At 35.7% G+C, this 17,799-nt stretch overlaps 1 protein-coding gene across 1 annotated transcript; it reads right to left on the bottom strand.

Moving 5' to 3' along the window:
- Positions 1–7,731: 7,731 nt before the first annotated feature.
- On the bottom strand, positions 7,732–17,702 carry LOC123533402 (beta-glucuronidase-like). Its single transcript, XM_053520606.1, has 12 exons — positions 17,574–17,702; positions 16,824–17,000; positions 16,127–16,302; positions 14,909–15,051; positions 14,492–14,685; positions 13,929–14,075; positions 13,171–13,350; positions 11,208–11,350; positions 9,670–9,754; positions 8,938–9,114; positions 8,300–8,435; positions 7,732–7,859 (listed from the first exon to the last, which is right to left on the bottom strand). Exons 1-12 carry the CDS (start codon positions 17,652–17,654, stop codon positions 7,732–7,734), a joined length of 1,767 nt encoding a protein of 588 aa, XP_053376581.1. The 5' UTR covers positions 17,655–17,702.
- Positions 17,703–17,799: the final 97 nt, after the last annotated feature.

Genomic DNA, 17,799 nt, shown 5'->3' on the forward strand with positions numbered 1-17,799 from the left:
AGGGGTATGAACATTATCCCACCCATCTAAAACTATGTAAAAATTTTGTGATTGATCGATTAATACAGTTTTTACAAATTAACAAAGTATAAATGCTTGCTTCGGGGTTGTACACATTTGTTTTTACCTTTCTCATGATAAACAGATTGATGGAATGTAGTTCTGATGTGTTGAATGTATTGTAGAAATTTGACATAATGTGTAACTTTAATGTTTATAAAATGAGACATTTTGAATAATCTTTACTATTCAGAAGATTTAAAAACTAATTAATGTAATGATAATTCATTATATCACTTTTCAAGAAATTTTACAAATCGTACTAAAAAGTCGTAATTATATCCCCCAAACATATATAATTCAAATAGATTCTGTCAGAGTTTTAGCTCACCTGTCACGTAGTGACACAAGGGAAGCTTTTGTGATCGCCTTCGTCCGTCCATACATTTGTGAACACGATAGAAACCACATTTTACTATTGATTTTAATAAAACTTGCGCGCAACTTGTATAAGAGCTAGGAGACGAGGGAGGAAATCTACTGGCCACCAGGAACAAAAAAAAAAAAAAAAAAAAAGTCAATGCAACCTTTCAAGGTTTTGCATTGGAATGCAGAAGGACTCCTAAATAAGAAAATGAATTAGAGAACATATTGTTTGATAAGGCCATTCAGTTCTGCTGCATCGAAGAGATTCACCTTAGCGAGGATAAATCCTTCAATGTTAAGAGGCTACCAGTGCTTCCGTTGTTACAGGTTGGGTAGGAGCAAGGGAGGAATCCTAACACTGATGAGAAACAACATAGCAACTTGTACTGGTATAAAATCTCGCTTTAAAAACTGGCCAAATCCCATAATGGGTTCCAGAGTTAGGGCCCCTTAAAGAGCCAAAAGTTTCTGTTTTGGCTTGTGAACAGTGTAGAGACCACATTTTGCAATTGATTTTAATCAAACTTGCACATATATTCTATTGGCATAATATCTCGGTTCCTGTCAAAAACTGGCGAGATCCCATAATGTGTTCTAGAGTGGTGGCCCTTAAATGGCCAAAATTTGCCATGTTGGCTTTTGTAGCCACACAGGCACTTCACTTATAGTTTGATTTGATATAAACTTGCGAAATATCTTTAACAGCAATAAATCTTGCATTCCATGATGACTTCATCAGATCAAATAATAGGTTCCAGAATAACGACCCCTATTTGAACCCCGAAAGTCCCAAAATTTGTTAATTGTTACATTATGAACACGCTAGAAATGACATTTTACGTTTGACTTTAACCACACTTACGACTTAAGTCACGATACGATCTCGGTTCAGTTCGAAAACTGAGTTGATTGACCTTTTAGCCATAAAGAAGTTTCATTTATGCTTTGATCTGACACAAACTTGCAAACTTGATAATATTTAGACCAAGTTTGAAACTGGATTATGTGGGGTCAAAAACTAGGTTACCAGGTCAAATAAAAGGAAAAGCTTGATAGCACCGTAGAGGCCACATTAATGACGCTATCTTCATGAAATTTGGTCAAAATGTTTGTCGGAACTGGGTCATATGTGATTAAAAACTAGGTCACCCGCTAAAATCAAACGAAAAGTCTGTTAACATTCTTGAGGTCGTATTAATTACCCTATCTTCATAAAACTTGGTCAAAATATTTATCTTGGTTAATCCTGTTTCTAGGCACTTTTCGCCCCTTTGGCTCCCTGGCTAATAAGCCATGTTTCATCTTTTACGAGGGACGTTCAATATGTAATGTTACTCCGTATGTAGTTCCGTAACCGCTTATCATTTTTAGATGCGGTTTTAGGCACATTATAAAGCAATTTATTGGGAACAAAATGCTATATAAATTATAAAAATCGGCATGTTCAAAGTAAAAATATAATCATTTTAGTGAGGTGTGCTCAGGTATACTGGATCATAATTATAATTTAGGTTTGTCCTGGGCATCCAGAGTATCAGGAAAATAGAATGACTTGTAAAATTACAAAATTCTATCATTTTTCTACGAGGTACAGCAATTTGTGATGAGTTTGCTTTTGTTTTAATCTATTTATTGCATTTCTAATTTTACAACACAACTAAAAAATCTAAACTCGAGGTAGATTCCATCTAGAATGGGTGTTGAGAGCGATTAATCAAAGTTGTAAGAACTAGTTTCGCAATCGAGAATTAAGATACTAGTATCAACTTAAAATACAAGATTTTTTACGATGATTATCGCGCCTGACAAAATTGCAGAGGCTTATTGTACTCACCTTATCATTTTTCGAGTAAAAATGAACTAGAGTTCTAGTTGTTGAATAGTAGAATCAAGGAATTGCATATTACAGTCTCAATATTTTAGACATAAAATTGCCTAGTGTACCCGAGTATACCTCACTCAAATGATTATATTTTTACTTTGAATCAACCGATGTTTATAATTTATATAGCATTATGTTGCCAATAAATTGCTCTATAATATGCCGAAAACCGCGGTTACGGAACTACATACGGAGTAACATTACATATTGAACGCCCCTCATATCCTACCACTAAGCATTTATCAGGCTGATATCAGTTTGCCGTATAAACTTGGGGTTTATTCAGTCAATAGAGGTGTATACGGTAAATACAACTGATGGACTACCTTTTCAAGGCTGTATAAACTGGGTCAAGAGTTCGAAGCTCAAACATTTTACCGTTTTATGAGAGCAGCCATGGTAAAACAAAAGTAAAATAAAAAAACAGTTGACTCTTTCCTAGAATATCTGAAAACGGAATAGTACGGTGACGGTTTTAAAGTATGGGTGAATCGACCTTGACTTTGCTTATCGTGGTGGTATCACAGTTCTAGTTAGAAATGTAGACATATAATCTGTTTTAGGCAGTCGTTTATTGTAATTATTAGATCTAATCCATTCACGGTGGAAGAAATTTTATTTACCTCACGTTGTCTTGCACGGAAATGGAGTAAATTTAAGGTAGAGACTGCGGGCATTTGAATTCATCTCAAGCATGGTTTTCGACTGAATTTTATCCGGGTCAAAACCACTTTGCTTGTTTGCTTGTACACAAACACACTGTTAGCATCTATGATTTATAATACACAGGATGCAAAGAATGAGTAAGGGGTAATTTTTATTGTAAGGAATCCTGTGTAACTGAATCAAGCAAGGGCGTAGGAATTTACAAATGAGCAAAAATCTGTGCGGGTTATTTTTGTATTGAAAAACATTTTTCAAAGAAATATATGTTATACACAGATTTTATTGACAGCAGGATCAATAGAATATTAGGTTGTTGTCTTTTTTAAGTTTATCTGCCTCGTCTCCGAAAAGTTTATCCCCCTCGGCAAGCCACGGGGTGAATAAACCTTTCTCTGAAGGTCTGTTTGTGTTTTTGTGCGTCCTTATGGGAATTATATCCAATAATAGTGCAGTGCTGAGACAACAATACGGTACCTGCCTTCACTTCACCAACGATAAATTAAAGATTTTAATAAGCTTTTATAAATAGCATATAGCAAAACAAGTAAGCTAATTAGGTATCGACATTATTTATTATTTATCGATATTGATTCTAGTCCGTCCTTGGACTCAGTGTGTTGTTTTATTTTCTGGTCTTTTGGAATCATGCAGTCCATACAATGTGTATGGAAAAAAGCTGGTGCTAAGAACTATCGTGATCCGAGCCTAGGTATTAGTTTATTAGTTTTGCTTGACTGCGTCATATGCTTACAATTTTCATTATTATGTTTTGCTTTTTGGTTTTTTTCTAAAGGCGTCTGAAAAGATATTGTTGAGATAAACTTTTAAAGTTTAGTATATCAGACGACAAACAAAAAATGTCATTGCTTATTTAATGTATAAACCATTTCCAAAGGAAACATGAAAGCCAGCGTTCTGTCAAAGAATAAGACTCGTTCTATCTCTCCCTTGAATTCCTTACATAACGAGTACACCTGGGCGGAAATGATTTTAAAGACATTATTTGAGTACTTTTTCCATATATCTATAAGCTAACAATCAGATTTCTCTTGACACTCCTTGTGGTTAGATTTGACTTTGAGAGACTGAAATATTGCGATATTTAAATAATTATTTCCGTTCTGTAGAATAAAGAGTTCTGATCATAATAAGCTAAATACACTAGACTTTTGATGTATATTAAAGGCTAGTTCAATCAACCTTTATTTCACTTTCTACGGATGTTAATATTGGTGCCTGATAAAGAACACAGCCTGGAGCCCACATGATTTTATATTGCTGCCTCATTTACGAGTGTTCCAAAGGTCAAAAAAGATCAAATGGAATTATGAAATACCTTTATGTCAGACTAAATCATCATGGTAGTCAAATCTTTCTTGGTACTAATATAAAATAAATGACAGAAAAAATACGACCGGGGCTGTTAGAATAAGTTTACCCGACTAGACGAAGCGGTATCGAGCATCTAGATTTTACGCGCTGTGAACAAACCATATTTAAATAGAGAAGGTCTGATCGGGAAAAAAATCAATATCTTGATAAAAGCGAAAGTAGTTGTTAAAATCCATCAAGAAATATCTAAGAGAAGAAACTCACACAGGTTTATGACAAATATAAGACAAGAATTACGTACGCCTTCTGCTGCACTATCCCTTACAGCAAATCATCCCAGAACATTAATGAGAGTACTCAAGTCTGATTTATCATCCTTTATTCTACAAGTTTAGAGTCAAAGATAGAGAGAATTCATTTCCTTACCTGCCTGTAGTTAACTAGTTAACTCCTGTAGTTAACTAGTTAACTAGTGTTTTACAGTGGCCGTTTTATTAAAGTCTGTCTGAGGTGATGAAAGTTGTAGCTTTTTAGGTATTGTGATCGCTCACCGTCCGGCGTCCGTCCGTCCGTCCGTCCGTTGTACGTCCGTCGTCCGTCCACACTCTCCTTTAAACAACATCTCCTCCTAAACAAACAAGCTAATTTTGATGAAACTAGACAGGAATTTTCCTTGGATGGTCTTCTTTAAAAATTATTCAAAGAATTGAATTCCATGCAGAACTCTGGTTGCCATGGCAACCGAAAGGAAAAACTTTAAAAATCTTCTTCTCAAAAACCAGGAGCCCCAGAGCTTAGATATTTTAGGTGAAGCATTGCCTAGTGGACCTCTATCAAGTTTGTTCAAATCATGACCTCGGGATCAAAATTGACCCCGCCCCAGGGGTTACTTGATTTTACATAGAAAAATCTTAAAAAATCTTCTTCTCGAAAACCAGAAGCCCTAGACCTTAGATATTTGAGATTTAGCATTGCCTAGTAGACCTCTACTAAAATTGTTCATATCATGACCCCGGGGTCAAAATTGACCCCGCCCCAGGGGTCACTTGATTTTACATATGAAAATCTTCACAAAATTTCTAAAAATAAACCAGAAGGCCTAGAGCTTAGATATTTCACTTGTAGCATTGCCTAGTAGACCTCTACAAAATTTATTCAAATTATTACCCCCAGGGTCAAAATTGACCCCGCCCCAGGGGTCACTTGATTTTACATAGGAAAATCTTAAAAAATCTTCTTCTCAAAAAGCAGAAGCCCTAGCGCTTAGATATTTGACCTGTAGCATTGCCTAGTGGATTTCTACTAAATTTATTCAAATCATGACCCCGGGGTCAAAATTGACCCCGCCCCAGGGGTCACTTGATTTTACATATGAAAATCTTCAAAAATTTTCTTAAGATAAACTAGAAGGCCTAGAGCTTAGATATTTCACATGTAGCATTGCCTAGTGGACCTCTACAACATTTGTTCAAATCATGACCCCCGGGGTCAAAATTGACCCCGCCCCAGGGGTCACTTGATTTTACATAGGAAAATCTTTAAAAAAATCTAAAAATAAATCAAAAGGCCTAGATCTTAGATATTTGATATGCAGCATTGCCTAGTAGACTTCTACAAAATTTGTTCAAATCATGACCCCCGGGGTCAAATTGGCCCCGCCCCAGGGGTTACTTGATTGTACATTGGAAAATTTTCCAAAACAATTCTAAAAATAATCAGTTTGACATTTGAAACATGTAGCTCATATTACTCTGGTGAGCGATCCAGGGTCATCATGACCCTCTTGTTTTAACAAAGTGTAGATGGTGAACAAAGTGTATTTTCTCATGTCTCAGTATATTCAAATAACTTTTTCATCTTAAAACTGAATTTTGGTCTCCATGTGAACGTTACTTTCATCGTTTCGCTCTTGACCTGCTTCATTAATTTTACGATCGAGAAATGTCATGGTCAAATGTACATAAGCACACGATGCAGCTTTGTTGAGACACTACATTTAACGAAGTGTCAGTCACATCGAGACATAGTTGGCGTCATTGAAATATGATGTTAACAGGCAACATTCGATATCCTACACATATTTCTTAACACTGTTTGTAGCCTAGGACAACTTTACGACCATGAAGATCTTTCATAATACATCGGCCGTTAATTCAAGAATTGGCATACAGCAAACGAAAACTGTACTTGTTGGATTTTCAAAGCAACTTGTCTACAATATTTTTCGTTACAGCTTCTTCATGTTATGTATATATTTTGCTATGCATGGCTTTATGGCTGTGTTTGTGGTGCTCTGTGCTTCTAGGAAATCTACCCTTACCTTTTATCTTTTGTGGGACAACGAATTAAACGTCCTACACAGAGAAAAATACGAGATTACGTAATCTCACGGGAATTGCCGATTGGCATTACCAGGTCGGTGATTTAAAACGCAGTCAAATATGCCTTTAAAATTATTGTGATTGATACAGCAAATACAAACGTTCTCTCATCAAGCTGAAGAGGAGGAGTCCTTAAACACGGACGAAAATACTAGTGTGTTCAAAGTATGACTGCAAACCACAAGTAGAAGCATCATTGAAGGCGATAATAAGGATCTAGCCTCATTATGAGCGGTAACTGAAATTCGTAGAGCTAAACGTACATTAAATCAAATAGAAATGGAAGTTAGGAAAAAGGAAACTGATGGACTTATTCGTAGAAAAAAATATCTGGAATGAAATACGTGTTACCTTGTAAATATTTACGGATATTTTTTAATAATGCCGCATATATCCGCCATTTTTAAGCAACATGCTCAGTTATTCCAATACAGACGCAGCTCAACATGCGTCCCAATCCCTCTTCCTTTTGTTATATTAGTACATCCATCCCCATCCCTGTTAGGTATTTCATCTTCTTAAAACCATCCGTTCCCTATTAGGTATTTCTCCTTCTTACATTCATCTCCATTCCTGTTATGTATTTCATCTGCTTACATCAATCCCCATCCATATAAAGTATTTCAGCTTCTTAAATCTACCCACCCCTTGGACGTATTTTATCTTCTTACACACATCCCCATCCCTTTTAGGTAATGCGTCTTCTTAAATCCATCTCCACCCCTGTTATGTATTTTATATTCTTATCCATCCCCGTCACTGTAAGATATTTCATGTTCTTACATCCATCGATTATATCGCCCTCATGGTTCAATTCCTGCGCATCTTAACTCTGAGCCGTGATAAATTAGACGACAGACCACTCGAAGGCCTTGATTATTTGTTGATTCTATTTGACTTTTTAACGACAAAGGTTATATTAGTATTTGTTACATAATTGTGGGTATGAAAGATTGCCTTCTCATATGTTAATATAGTGCTATCATATGCATATAACATAGCAATAAAATCTTTCATTTAAAATTTGATACAAAACAAGCAATATCAATTAAGTGTGCACGTTTGTCCTTTGATCATTTTCATATATCTACTACGTATCAAATGTCCAGACATTTTTGGTTGCCGTTGCCGTGTCAGTAGTCCCTTCTTGTTACCCGCAACACGTTTAATACCTACAAAATATTAAGACTTACATTATCAATGACTTACATACACGTTCTAGTTTATACGAAACGTTTTAATAAAATTTCTAGAGCGGTCTCCGTGGCCGAGTGGTTAAGGCCGCTGACTATGTACCACTTGCCCAACTTGCTTGGAGTGTATAATTCAATAATGTAAAAAAAAATATCTAGATGGCTTACGGAAAGCTGTTAGATCTACCTATGTGCCCAAACCTACCCGAAACAATGCTGGAGAAGTTGCCATACGATCTTAATTGTGTCGAGGTGACAATAAACACACCAACCCTCAACAACCCCGCCAAGAGTATTCCTTGCCTTCATACTAGTATTAGGCATACACTTCCCTTAACTTTAAACCGGAAAAAAGAAAGATTTTTAAATCAATGTGACCCTTATTTACAAAAAGAATTATAAATGAAATGTGGACATACCCTGTACTGTCATAAAATCCGCAAAGACCCAGGGCATTTCTCCGACAAGGAATTCAGCTCGCAATTTGTCGAAGGTTTTGTGATATTCCTGAAGAAATTCTTGTTGGTATTCCTCGGTGAACACGAAACTTGGTTCCTAAATTATTTAAATTTATTTATAATTATTTGAATGACCCATGAGGATGCTTACAATTTATGTTGTTACGTTCCCTGAGACTTATTGAAACAGAAGAAAATTTTCATTCAAAAGACCTGAAATTCACGTCATTCCGATTTTTTATACCTTATCCAATATGTGAAATGGTTACATTACTGACACTACAACGAGAACGTAACATCATGAGACTAAGAATTCACTAGAAGAAATGATCAAGCCTTATCATCGTGGAGACAAATGACAGCATGTGACCTTGCCATCACCCAAATTCAAAGAACACAATCCACGCAGATGATCTACACATAAATTATAACAAGGCAATTTCAGAAGCAGAAGTAGAATTTTACTTTTTACCGTTTGCTTATCTTGTTGATGTTGTATGTCTCAGTGGTTATTAGCTGTTATGTATTTTGCATACATGACACAGTTACTTGCCAACACTTTTGTCTGGGTGTGCGCATGCGCGTGATGGAATCTTTACCTGGTGAAACCCAGCTATTGTGTCTGCACCATACTCAGAGACTATAACTGGCATGTTAAATCTTTGGTACCAGTGGCGCAAATCGTTCTCCAGTTGTTGTTGGATTAGTTCAGTGTGACCGACGTCCGTGTACCACGCATAATAACGGTTTACGAGAATTATATCCACATACTGGACCTATAAATAAACACTATTGTCATCTTTATTTAATATATTATTTGTCAAAAAATGTAAATGGTAAAAGCCTTACGGAGTTAACAAATGTTGGTTGTTTTTATTGATATTTACTATTCTCGTAAAACATTAATATAGAAAAGCAAAAACAGTAATGCGTTAAGATGGTGATGTCTTTTGGTTACAAGTCAGAGAAGTTGCGATTTCAATACTTGAAAGTACGTGTTCGCGTACGTGTTTACGTCACAAACATTTTAATTGTTGTTTTACAAGTATAATTGAACGTAAACGTGAATAACTTGCATTTTTCTTATGTTTGACACTTCAGAAATTTATTGAAATGAAGAAGGAATTCCTACAGGTGTGCGTAGTATACAAGTATGAGATCGCAGTCTCTGTATTGTCAATGTTAAAAATATGGAAATATTTACGGCTTATGCATAGGCAAACAGCAGGTGTAGTCAAAATAGCATAACATAAATGTTTGTACATAGCCCTAAGTTACTACTACTTTGTAGGAGACAGGCTTTAATCGAAAAGATACTCCATGACACTGACTGCAACATCTGTATTGTAGGTCTGGTTAGTGATAAATGTCACTGGACGTGTCGAGTCGAGAGAGCGCACGTGTTCCACGACATCCCTACCAAGAACAAAAATCAGTTAAATTGATGATCTTACATTAAGACTGTACAACTGGTGTTATAACTTAAGCAAACGTGCAATTGGCAGAAATGCATGACAGGCTCGGTGAGCACTGAGCACCAATGAATAATCAAGTTATTTTGTGATATCACAAATCATTCAAATTGTGTATCAGTCTTATTTACTATATCATGAATACTGTTTAATAATATCTTTAATTCTATTTTATAATATCCATTAATGATTATTCAATCAAAAAAATCTGTATCATTAAATAGAATTGAAGATATCATAAATGTAAATACTACTTTTAGATATCTTAAAATTGATTTTATGAGACAATTAATGAATTAGAAAACAAATAATGTGTACGAATTACTGTTATCCATTTATCGCAATTTAGATATCTTCAAATGATTTCTTGATATTATAAAATGCTTTACAGATGTCAAAAATGAATTTAAGATATCATTAAATCGAAATAAGGATATGTGAAGTAATCGTATTAAGAGATATCCAATGTCCTATTTTGTGATATATGTAATTCATTTTATCAAAATATTTCAATGAGCTTGTAAGCATGAAAATAATTAAAGCATTTGAATGGTTTGTCTCCTTATTTATTACAGAGTTCTGACGCGCAAGAAATGTAATAGTTTTGCAAGATACCAAACATGAAATAATTATCATCAAATTGCTTTTGCCCATCTTAACGGAAGTAGTAGAACCTTTATTTATGCCTTTGACAAGTTAGCCTTGAATAGATACTTTAAAAGTGACTGTCATCTATAGTAATACTCCTTTGAAAATGAAGTTAAAAGCATTTAAGGTAGTGGGCCCATTGAGACAATCGGCAATTATCTTTCGGGTGTGTTTTCACCTGATACGATATCAGCATTCTCCGTTAGGAACGAAAAGTAAGCTCTCGTTTGAGCTACAGTAATATCAAAACAAAAAAGTAGGACTTTTTACACCATATAGAAAGTGACTATGCAGTGTTACGTGTAACGTAGTCTGAAATGAAGTTCCATACTGATGAGAAAATATAGTAGTTTTAGTAATATAAGACAGTAACATGTTCTCGTCTAGTTTAATTGCTGGTTGTCCTTAGAAAAGATTCCGACCACTGCCATTATGCATTTTCACTGAGTAAATGACTACGTGCACGTGATTTCCAGGGAGGTGTATGACAACATCTCATTTTTCTTCTTTGTTTGTTTTGTTCTTTTTTTTTTAGTAGACAGGTTACATTGTACAGTAGTTGGCTATATAAGGTTTTCATATCACTGAGATGCTCTAAAGTACTGGATAGATACTTGAATATGAAATTAAAAGGAAATTAGCTACTATGATTTGACCAGTTGCATAAAAGTATTAATTGCACAGAAATTGTCGATTATCGTACGGATACATTACCTTAATGAAACTGAAATATTAAGTTAACAGATTACTTAAAGTATGGTCCGGCTGCCGGCTTGTTGGTAGCTGGTTCATTGGCCACGGACCAAAGGATGACGGCGGGTCGGTTCTTATCCCTTTGATACATCTCCGTCATCACTGCTTTATGGTGCTCAAGTGACTTATTGCTAAAATTGTCTTCGCTACATAAATAAAATAAAAATATATAAACTATTATACAAAATAAAAATAACAAGCGATAGCATAATCAATTATCTCACCGTTTTCGGCATCTCTATTGGTAAAGAGACATCACGTTAGTAATTCCATATCGTATTAGTAATTAAATACTGGATTAGTAATTATATATTGGGTAAGTGGCCATTCGGTGTCCTAATTCAGAAATTATGGACATTAGCAATTATTTATTGGGTAAGCGGCCATCCGGTGTCCGAACTCAGAAAATATGGAAATTAGCAATTATATATTGGGTAAGTGGCCATCCGGTGTCCGAATTCAGAAATTATGGAAATTAGCTATTATATATTGGGTAAGTGGCCATCCGGTGTGCGAATTCAAAAATTATGGAAGCAAGATAAAATCGTTACATGTTGTAACCGGATATGGGATATACGTTGTCCCAAAACACCCCATCAGGTTCGAGCTTCGCTCTCGCCCGATATGGATTTATTTCGACAGCATGTATCACCTATCCGGTTAAACTAATAATAGTGGTTTGTTAGACGAGTCCCTCCATTTATCAAACTGATCCAACATTTTTCCGTGAAGAGTCAGTAAAAATCAAATAATTTATTTGTTTTATCAATCACTTTGTACGTACGTAATTACCATTTTCCTTATGTGTTTAGAGGAAACTACGTCATAATTATTTAAAAATGACTGAAGACTATAAATTATGGTGCGTGGAGTGAATTGTTACGCTTTTTGTGTGCTAAATAATCTATTTAAGTGTATATCATTTCGATTCTTTAATGAGGTTCTTCATACAGGTGAGCATGTGTTTGTGCTTATATAGATATCTCATAATATATAATAAAAACAATCAAAAGGGCTAATACACATTTACTCAGTACATGCACTCCCTATGTTTACTTTCATCATTCCGTAAATCAAGAAAGAATAACAAAACATCGTCATAATTCATTGTCTAGATTCGATATAAGTTGTTGAAAAAGATGCATTTCGGAGTTAAAGATTCAATCTTAAAGGGAAGTAACAATAATCTTTAACCTTTCTGTCTGACCTAGACCTTTGATGTAGGAATCTAGCTCTTACACGCGACACATCATCTTGTTGTCTGTCGTGAATGTTATTTGAATACCCATACATGCATGAAAAGTTATTGACCGACAAGAAAACTGACACCAAGATAACTTTGACCTTTAATCTAAAGAAAAAAAAAGGAAAGTATGACGGACTGATGGATGTACGAGGCGCAAACCTATAGTTTGAGACTTAACAACTTGCCCCTTTTTTCGATTATTTTTTCCTGATGTTGACTGAGTAATCTTTTGTATATCAAGCCGAATTCCATTTAAAACGACCTTCACAGCGACGCTTCTAGCTTTTGGTAGCAGTAACTTCTCGGATTCTTTTTTCTTTAATTATTTGTAGGAGCAATGAGATAAATATAGCAACATTACCCGCAAGACGGTGTTATAAATAGTAGTGTGTAATACTCTCTAAACTCAGAAAACAGATATCCTGAATATTATCGAGGAAGGCGTTTGCCGTGAAACTGGACTATGGTTAAAATGTGAATGAAATATCCATAGGAAAAGCAAATTATAGAAGGTCGTCTAAGGGAAATATCACTGACAATTATGTGAGGAAAACAGCTGGTGGGACAGAGGCTGATTATTTTCTCTACTTTTTGGAAAAAAGAAATTGTCATTTTTTGGCTGCAATTTACATTATATACTGGTGAAAAGTGAGGTATTCTGTCGTGTTAAGCAATTCTAAGTCGACTGAATTTAAAGCTACCCACTATGAGATTCCAACACCTATCCCAACACCTGGGCTTTCATCGATGACAACGATGCCTTGCTGATCTGCCTGGTCCATTATCTCTTCAGCGTACGGATAATGCGAAGTTCGGAAACAGTTTACACCCAACCATTTTAACATATTGAAATCACGAGCAATTAGAGGATAGTCCAGACCCTTACCACGTATCTGTGTAAAAAAATGATTCATAACATTAAAGACTGAAACACTTATTCCACTGGGTTCAGCATTTTTATTATTATAAAACTGAAGTCGGCATAAAGCTTCAGTCAGCATTTTTAGAGTGCAAAATAAGCAGAAATCGTGGAAACATCTGTTTAGATATTTTATGAAGCCAATAGTTATCATAACATAATATCAGACTACTGGTATTCTTGTATGCCAAATAGGATTTTCCTGTGTTTTCGCCGGTGCTTGGAAAAAAGTCATCTTACACTCCGGGTCGTAAGATAACTCACGTGCTGATATTTATGAATGAATGCGTAAATTCATATGCAACTACTATAATAAAACTGTGCTTGAAAGAAAAGCGTTTGTTTTATTTATTTCTTCCATTATTTGAATAATACGGCATGCAAGAAAACGAATCTGTCACTAGTTGAAGGTGCGGATGGAAATATCTGGCTCTCGGGTAACTGTTTCGCGGTAACTCTACAGAGCCTCGTTACCGCCTTAACAGTTACCTCCGAGCCAGATATTTCCATCCGCACCTTCTATCAGTGAAAGCTTCTTATAATGCAACATACATCCGAGTCCTCGTGTTTGTTGACTCCTAGACAGTAGAACGGTTGTTCATTGATCATCAGACTGGTATTTGTGACACGTACTGTCCGAATACCAAACGGCTGGCGGTACACATCTACATCTCCTCCAGTCAAGTCTGTAACTGTCACCTAATAGATAGTAGAAATGGTTTAGTTAATCTCTACGCAGAATGCTCTCCTGCAGAAGAAGAAGAAGAAGAACGACACCTGTGCATGATTACTGGTCTAGAGAGTATTCGTAGTACCTGAGAAATATTTATTGATGTCTCGACAGAAAGTGAGTGAACAATACGATTCGAAAACGCCCTTCAGAATTAAATATAAACGTACACATGCTCGAATGTATTTTATGAAATGTATCTTAAGAAAGCATTGCAATAAACAGCCAAATGAAAATATACAAAGCCCATGCCCAGCTATCCATTAAAAAGAAGTTATTTGCTCATATATGTGCTCTTACAAAATTTTCGAAACGATCTAATGTACATTTTTCTTATATGTCCAGTTTAATGATTTAACAATGTAACACCGCACTGGCATGTTACTTTCAATGTATACAGGTATCCTGGGCTGCTAGAGTTCATTGTATACGGCCACCAGAAATGTGCATCCCGTATTGTAACAGTATCTTTGTACATGTTGCTGGTAGCTACCACGTGACCCTCTTTGTCGGCAACCTCAACCTTTACATTGATCAGGTCCGCCAGCCCACCAGAATATATGACAAAATTGACTCTACCTGCATTAACAATAAGAATTTGTTAAGTACTAGTAATTAGAATCACGCGCATATCAAACTTAAATGCAGAAGATTTAAACGAAGTCAGAGAGTGTCAATATAGCGATGAGACAAAGTGAATGGCCAACGCTAGCAAAAAAGGGGCAATTCTATGTTAGTCAAAATAATAATATTATGTACATTGTAGAAAAAGTACATTTATATGTTTAAATTGGATATTCACCATCATTTCCTTGTATATCAGTGACTATATCAATGTCCTCTATATATGTCTTTGGTGTTGTATAAATAGTCACGTGACGATGGATTCCAGCATAGTTGAAAAAGTCCATTTGCAAATTCTGAACAAAATAACCCGGCGGGTACCTAAAAATAATTCAGATGATAACTTTGCATAACTCGGGGAATATCTGAAAAATAACCTGGCGTATACCTAAAAATAATTCAGATGATACCTGAGCATAACTCGGGGAATATCTGAAAAATATCCCGGCGGATACCTAAAAATAATACAGATGATAAATGAGCATAACTCGGGGAATATCTGAAAAATATCCCGGCGGATACCTAAAAATAATACAGATGATAAATGAGCATAACTCGGAGAATATCTGAAAAATAACTTGGAAGATACCTGAAAATTACATGACCAATTTACTATGTAATCCCACCAGCATAGTTGAAATATAATATTACAATTTTCTTGATTAATTATTTTTGATAAATCTTAACCCTGTCGGAGACTGAACTCACGGAAGAGGAGCAAGCGAGTCAAAGCCTACAATTTTAACCACTGTTCCACTGAGAATGAAGTATTTAATATTTTTTATAGCATATTATTTCAGTTTTAACGTGATCACTAAACTATAAAATACAGTTGTATTTTTGACAGTGGCTTTAAACACTGTTGCACTTTTCACACATAAAAACCACACGCGGTAAAAGTTGCGTTACGTTGTGAAGTATTATGCAAAGTGCACAACATAACATTCTCGATCAATTAGATTTTCTGGGTCAAAGGCATTTCTTTTAAATCAACTGGTTAATCAGTTTGTCCAAAATCGATACAACTTCTGATTGGTTAAATCGGTCAATTTTAATGTCCGTTATTGGCAAAATATCCTGACTAACATCATTTGAATACAAGTACTATAACAGATGATAATTCATTTGGTGTTTATCCCCTACCATAACTGGTGATTATCGCAACATATTACAATTCCAAAAAAAGACGGAAATGTATATTTGCGTTGGTAAAAGATTGGTACCAACTATTGTACTGGATCTGAGAAGGATTGTCAATGAATTCACTTTGTCCTGACCGGCGGATTCGGTAAACGGGCATTCGGTTTAAATAAAGAATTCACTATTGTTATTATTTATCTGTTTGTTTGTTTGTTTGTTTTAATAGCTTATATCTATTTCATTGAAAATCCCTTACTTCTCTGGGTCTGTCTTGTACTCAGTAGCGCCTGGTGGCAGGGTGGTCGGTGAAAGTGTGTTGTTGATTGCCACTGTGACGTAATTTTCACCATTAACTTGTAGCATTTGCGTCACTTCCGCTTCGAATGGAAGATGGCCGCCTTCATGGCGCATTGCTTCTTGCCCATTTATCCACTGTGGTATAAATAGATAGGTTTTCTATAGGCGTGTATTTTGCTGTATCACACACTACATGACAAAGTAGGCAGGCTGTTGTCATTTGAATTGTAATCGTATGTTTATGTTGTGCCCGGTATTTTTGAAAGTCTTTTAGAAGCTAATTTTTGTTTTAGGGTTTAAGGTCACATCGACACAATTATAGATAATATGGTGACTTTCCAGCGTTTAGTGGTAGAGGAAAAGTGCAGGTGCCCCTCCGGGCATTATTTATCATCACGGCCGGGTACATGGGCAGAATCAACGACATTCTGTAATCCAGTTGAATGGCTTCCTCACATGAAAAATTCTACGCTCCTAGTGAGTCGATGAGGGGTAAATAATTTGAAGTCGGCTACCTTAACCATTCGGCCACGGGGTTCTCTTAAGTAAGAAAGACATTATTATTATAGGGTATTTATGCCATGTATAGATATAGAAACAATTGTAAAGAACTTTGAATTATTTGAATTGATTCCGTAAAAAGCTGACGTACTTACCACAATGGCGTTATAGTGGGCACTGTCAATTCTGAGAACTATCCTTTTATTTGACCACGTGTTATCCAGATAAAATTCCCTGTCGTACCAAGCCCAGCCGACAAAGTCTCGCACCAGTTTGGAGTTGGTGATATCATTGTAGCTGGATGGCACTGGCATTGCAATAACATCTCCGGCCTGAGTAGTAGGAAAAAGAACATGATGAGATAACAAACGTATGAAAAGTAGGTTGTATCGTGTCTTAGCAACTTGTAATTCTGCAAATGTAAAGTAAAAACGTAAGGTTTGTAGTCAGATGGCTTATTTCAAAATAAAAGTTTTACTGTACTTGCCTGGTTCAGTATTGTGCAATATAGTTCTGCCCTGTGCTTGTCCGGTTCATATCTCTTTAATTAGCAAGCTACATTCGTGTATCGGAATGCAGTAGCGTTACAACCAAAACCGAGAATTGAAAACCAGGGAAATAAAAATGAATTGTATCCATTTAACTATTTTACAAACATCATTAATGTAACTTATCCATGTGCATATCAACGTGTATCTAAATCCATTCAATGACTAGATAGATCAAGCTGTGAATAAAGACCACCTGCCAATGAAGACCATTTATTGTCTCTCCCAAGGGTGGTCTTTACGGACAGGTTTGTCTGTATATATCAATTAGGAAGATGATCCACGGCGATTATTATCGGAGTTTGACGAAAAGGGTCGAGAAGCTACTGTAATTTCGCAATCAAAACTGCTACTGACCTGAGATAACCGATCACTGTACCATTGATTGACAAAACTTTCGTTCCCTGTGACTGAATCGTCTATGATAAAGCTCCACATCCCGTCCAGATGCCGCAAAGTCCGACTTTCTGAATCCCTCGGGTATAACATACCGACAGGTTTCCCATTAGACATAAAACACACGTTTGAAAACACTTGTAAACATAATAAGAAAAATGTAAGTCTTATTGAGATCTCCATGTTT

The sequence above is a fragment of the Mercenaria mercenaria genome, chromosome 12, assembly GCF_021730395.1.
Source record: "Mercenaria mercenaria strain notata chromosome 12, MADL_Memer_1, whole genome shotgun sequence".
Classification (NCBI taxonomy): Eukaryota; Metazoa; Mollusca; class Bivalvia; order Venerida; family Veneridae; genus Mercenaria; species Mercenaria mercenaria.

Excerpts from the sequence above, each read along its gene's own strand:
- LOC123533402 (XM_053520606.1), bottom strand. The coding sequence starts at position 17,654 with ATGTGGAGCTTTATCATAGACGATTCAGTCACAGGGAACGAAAGTTTT. Across the intron at positions 16,303-16,823 it reads CCCACTATAACGCCATTGTG|TGGATAAATGGGCAAGAAGC; the intron begins GTAAGTACGTCA and ends TTTATACCACAG. Across the intron at positions 9,115-9,669 it reads CCTACAATACAGATGTTGCA|GTCCAGTATGTGGATATAAT; the intron begins GTCAGTGTCATG and ends GTTTATTTATAG.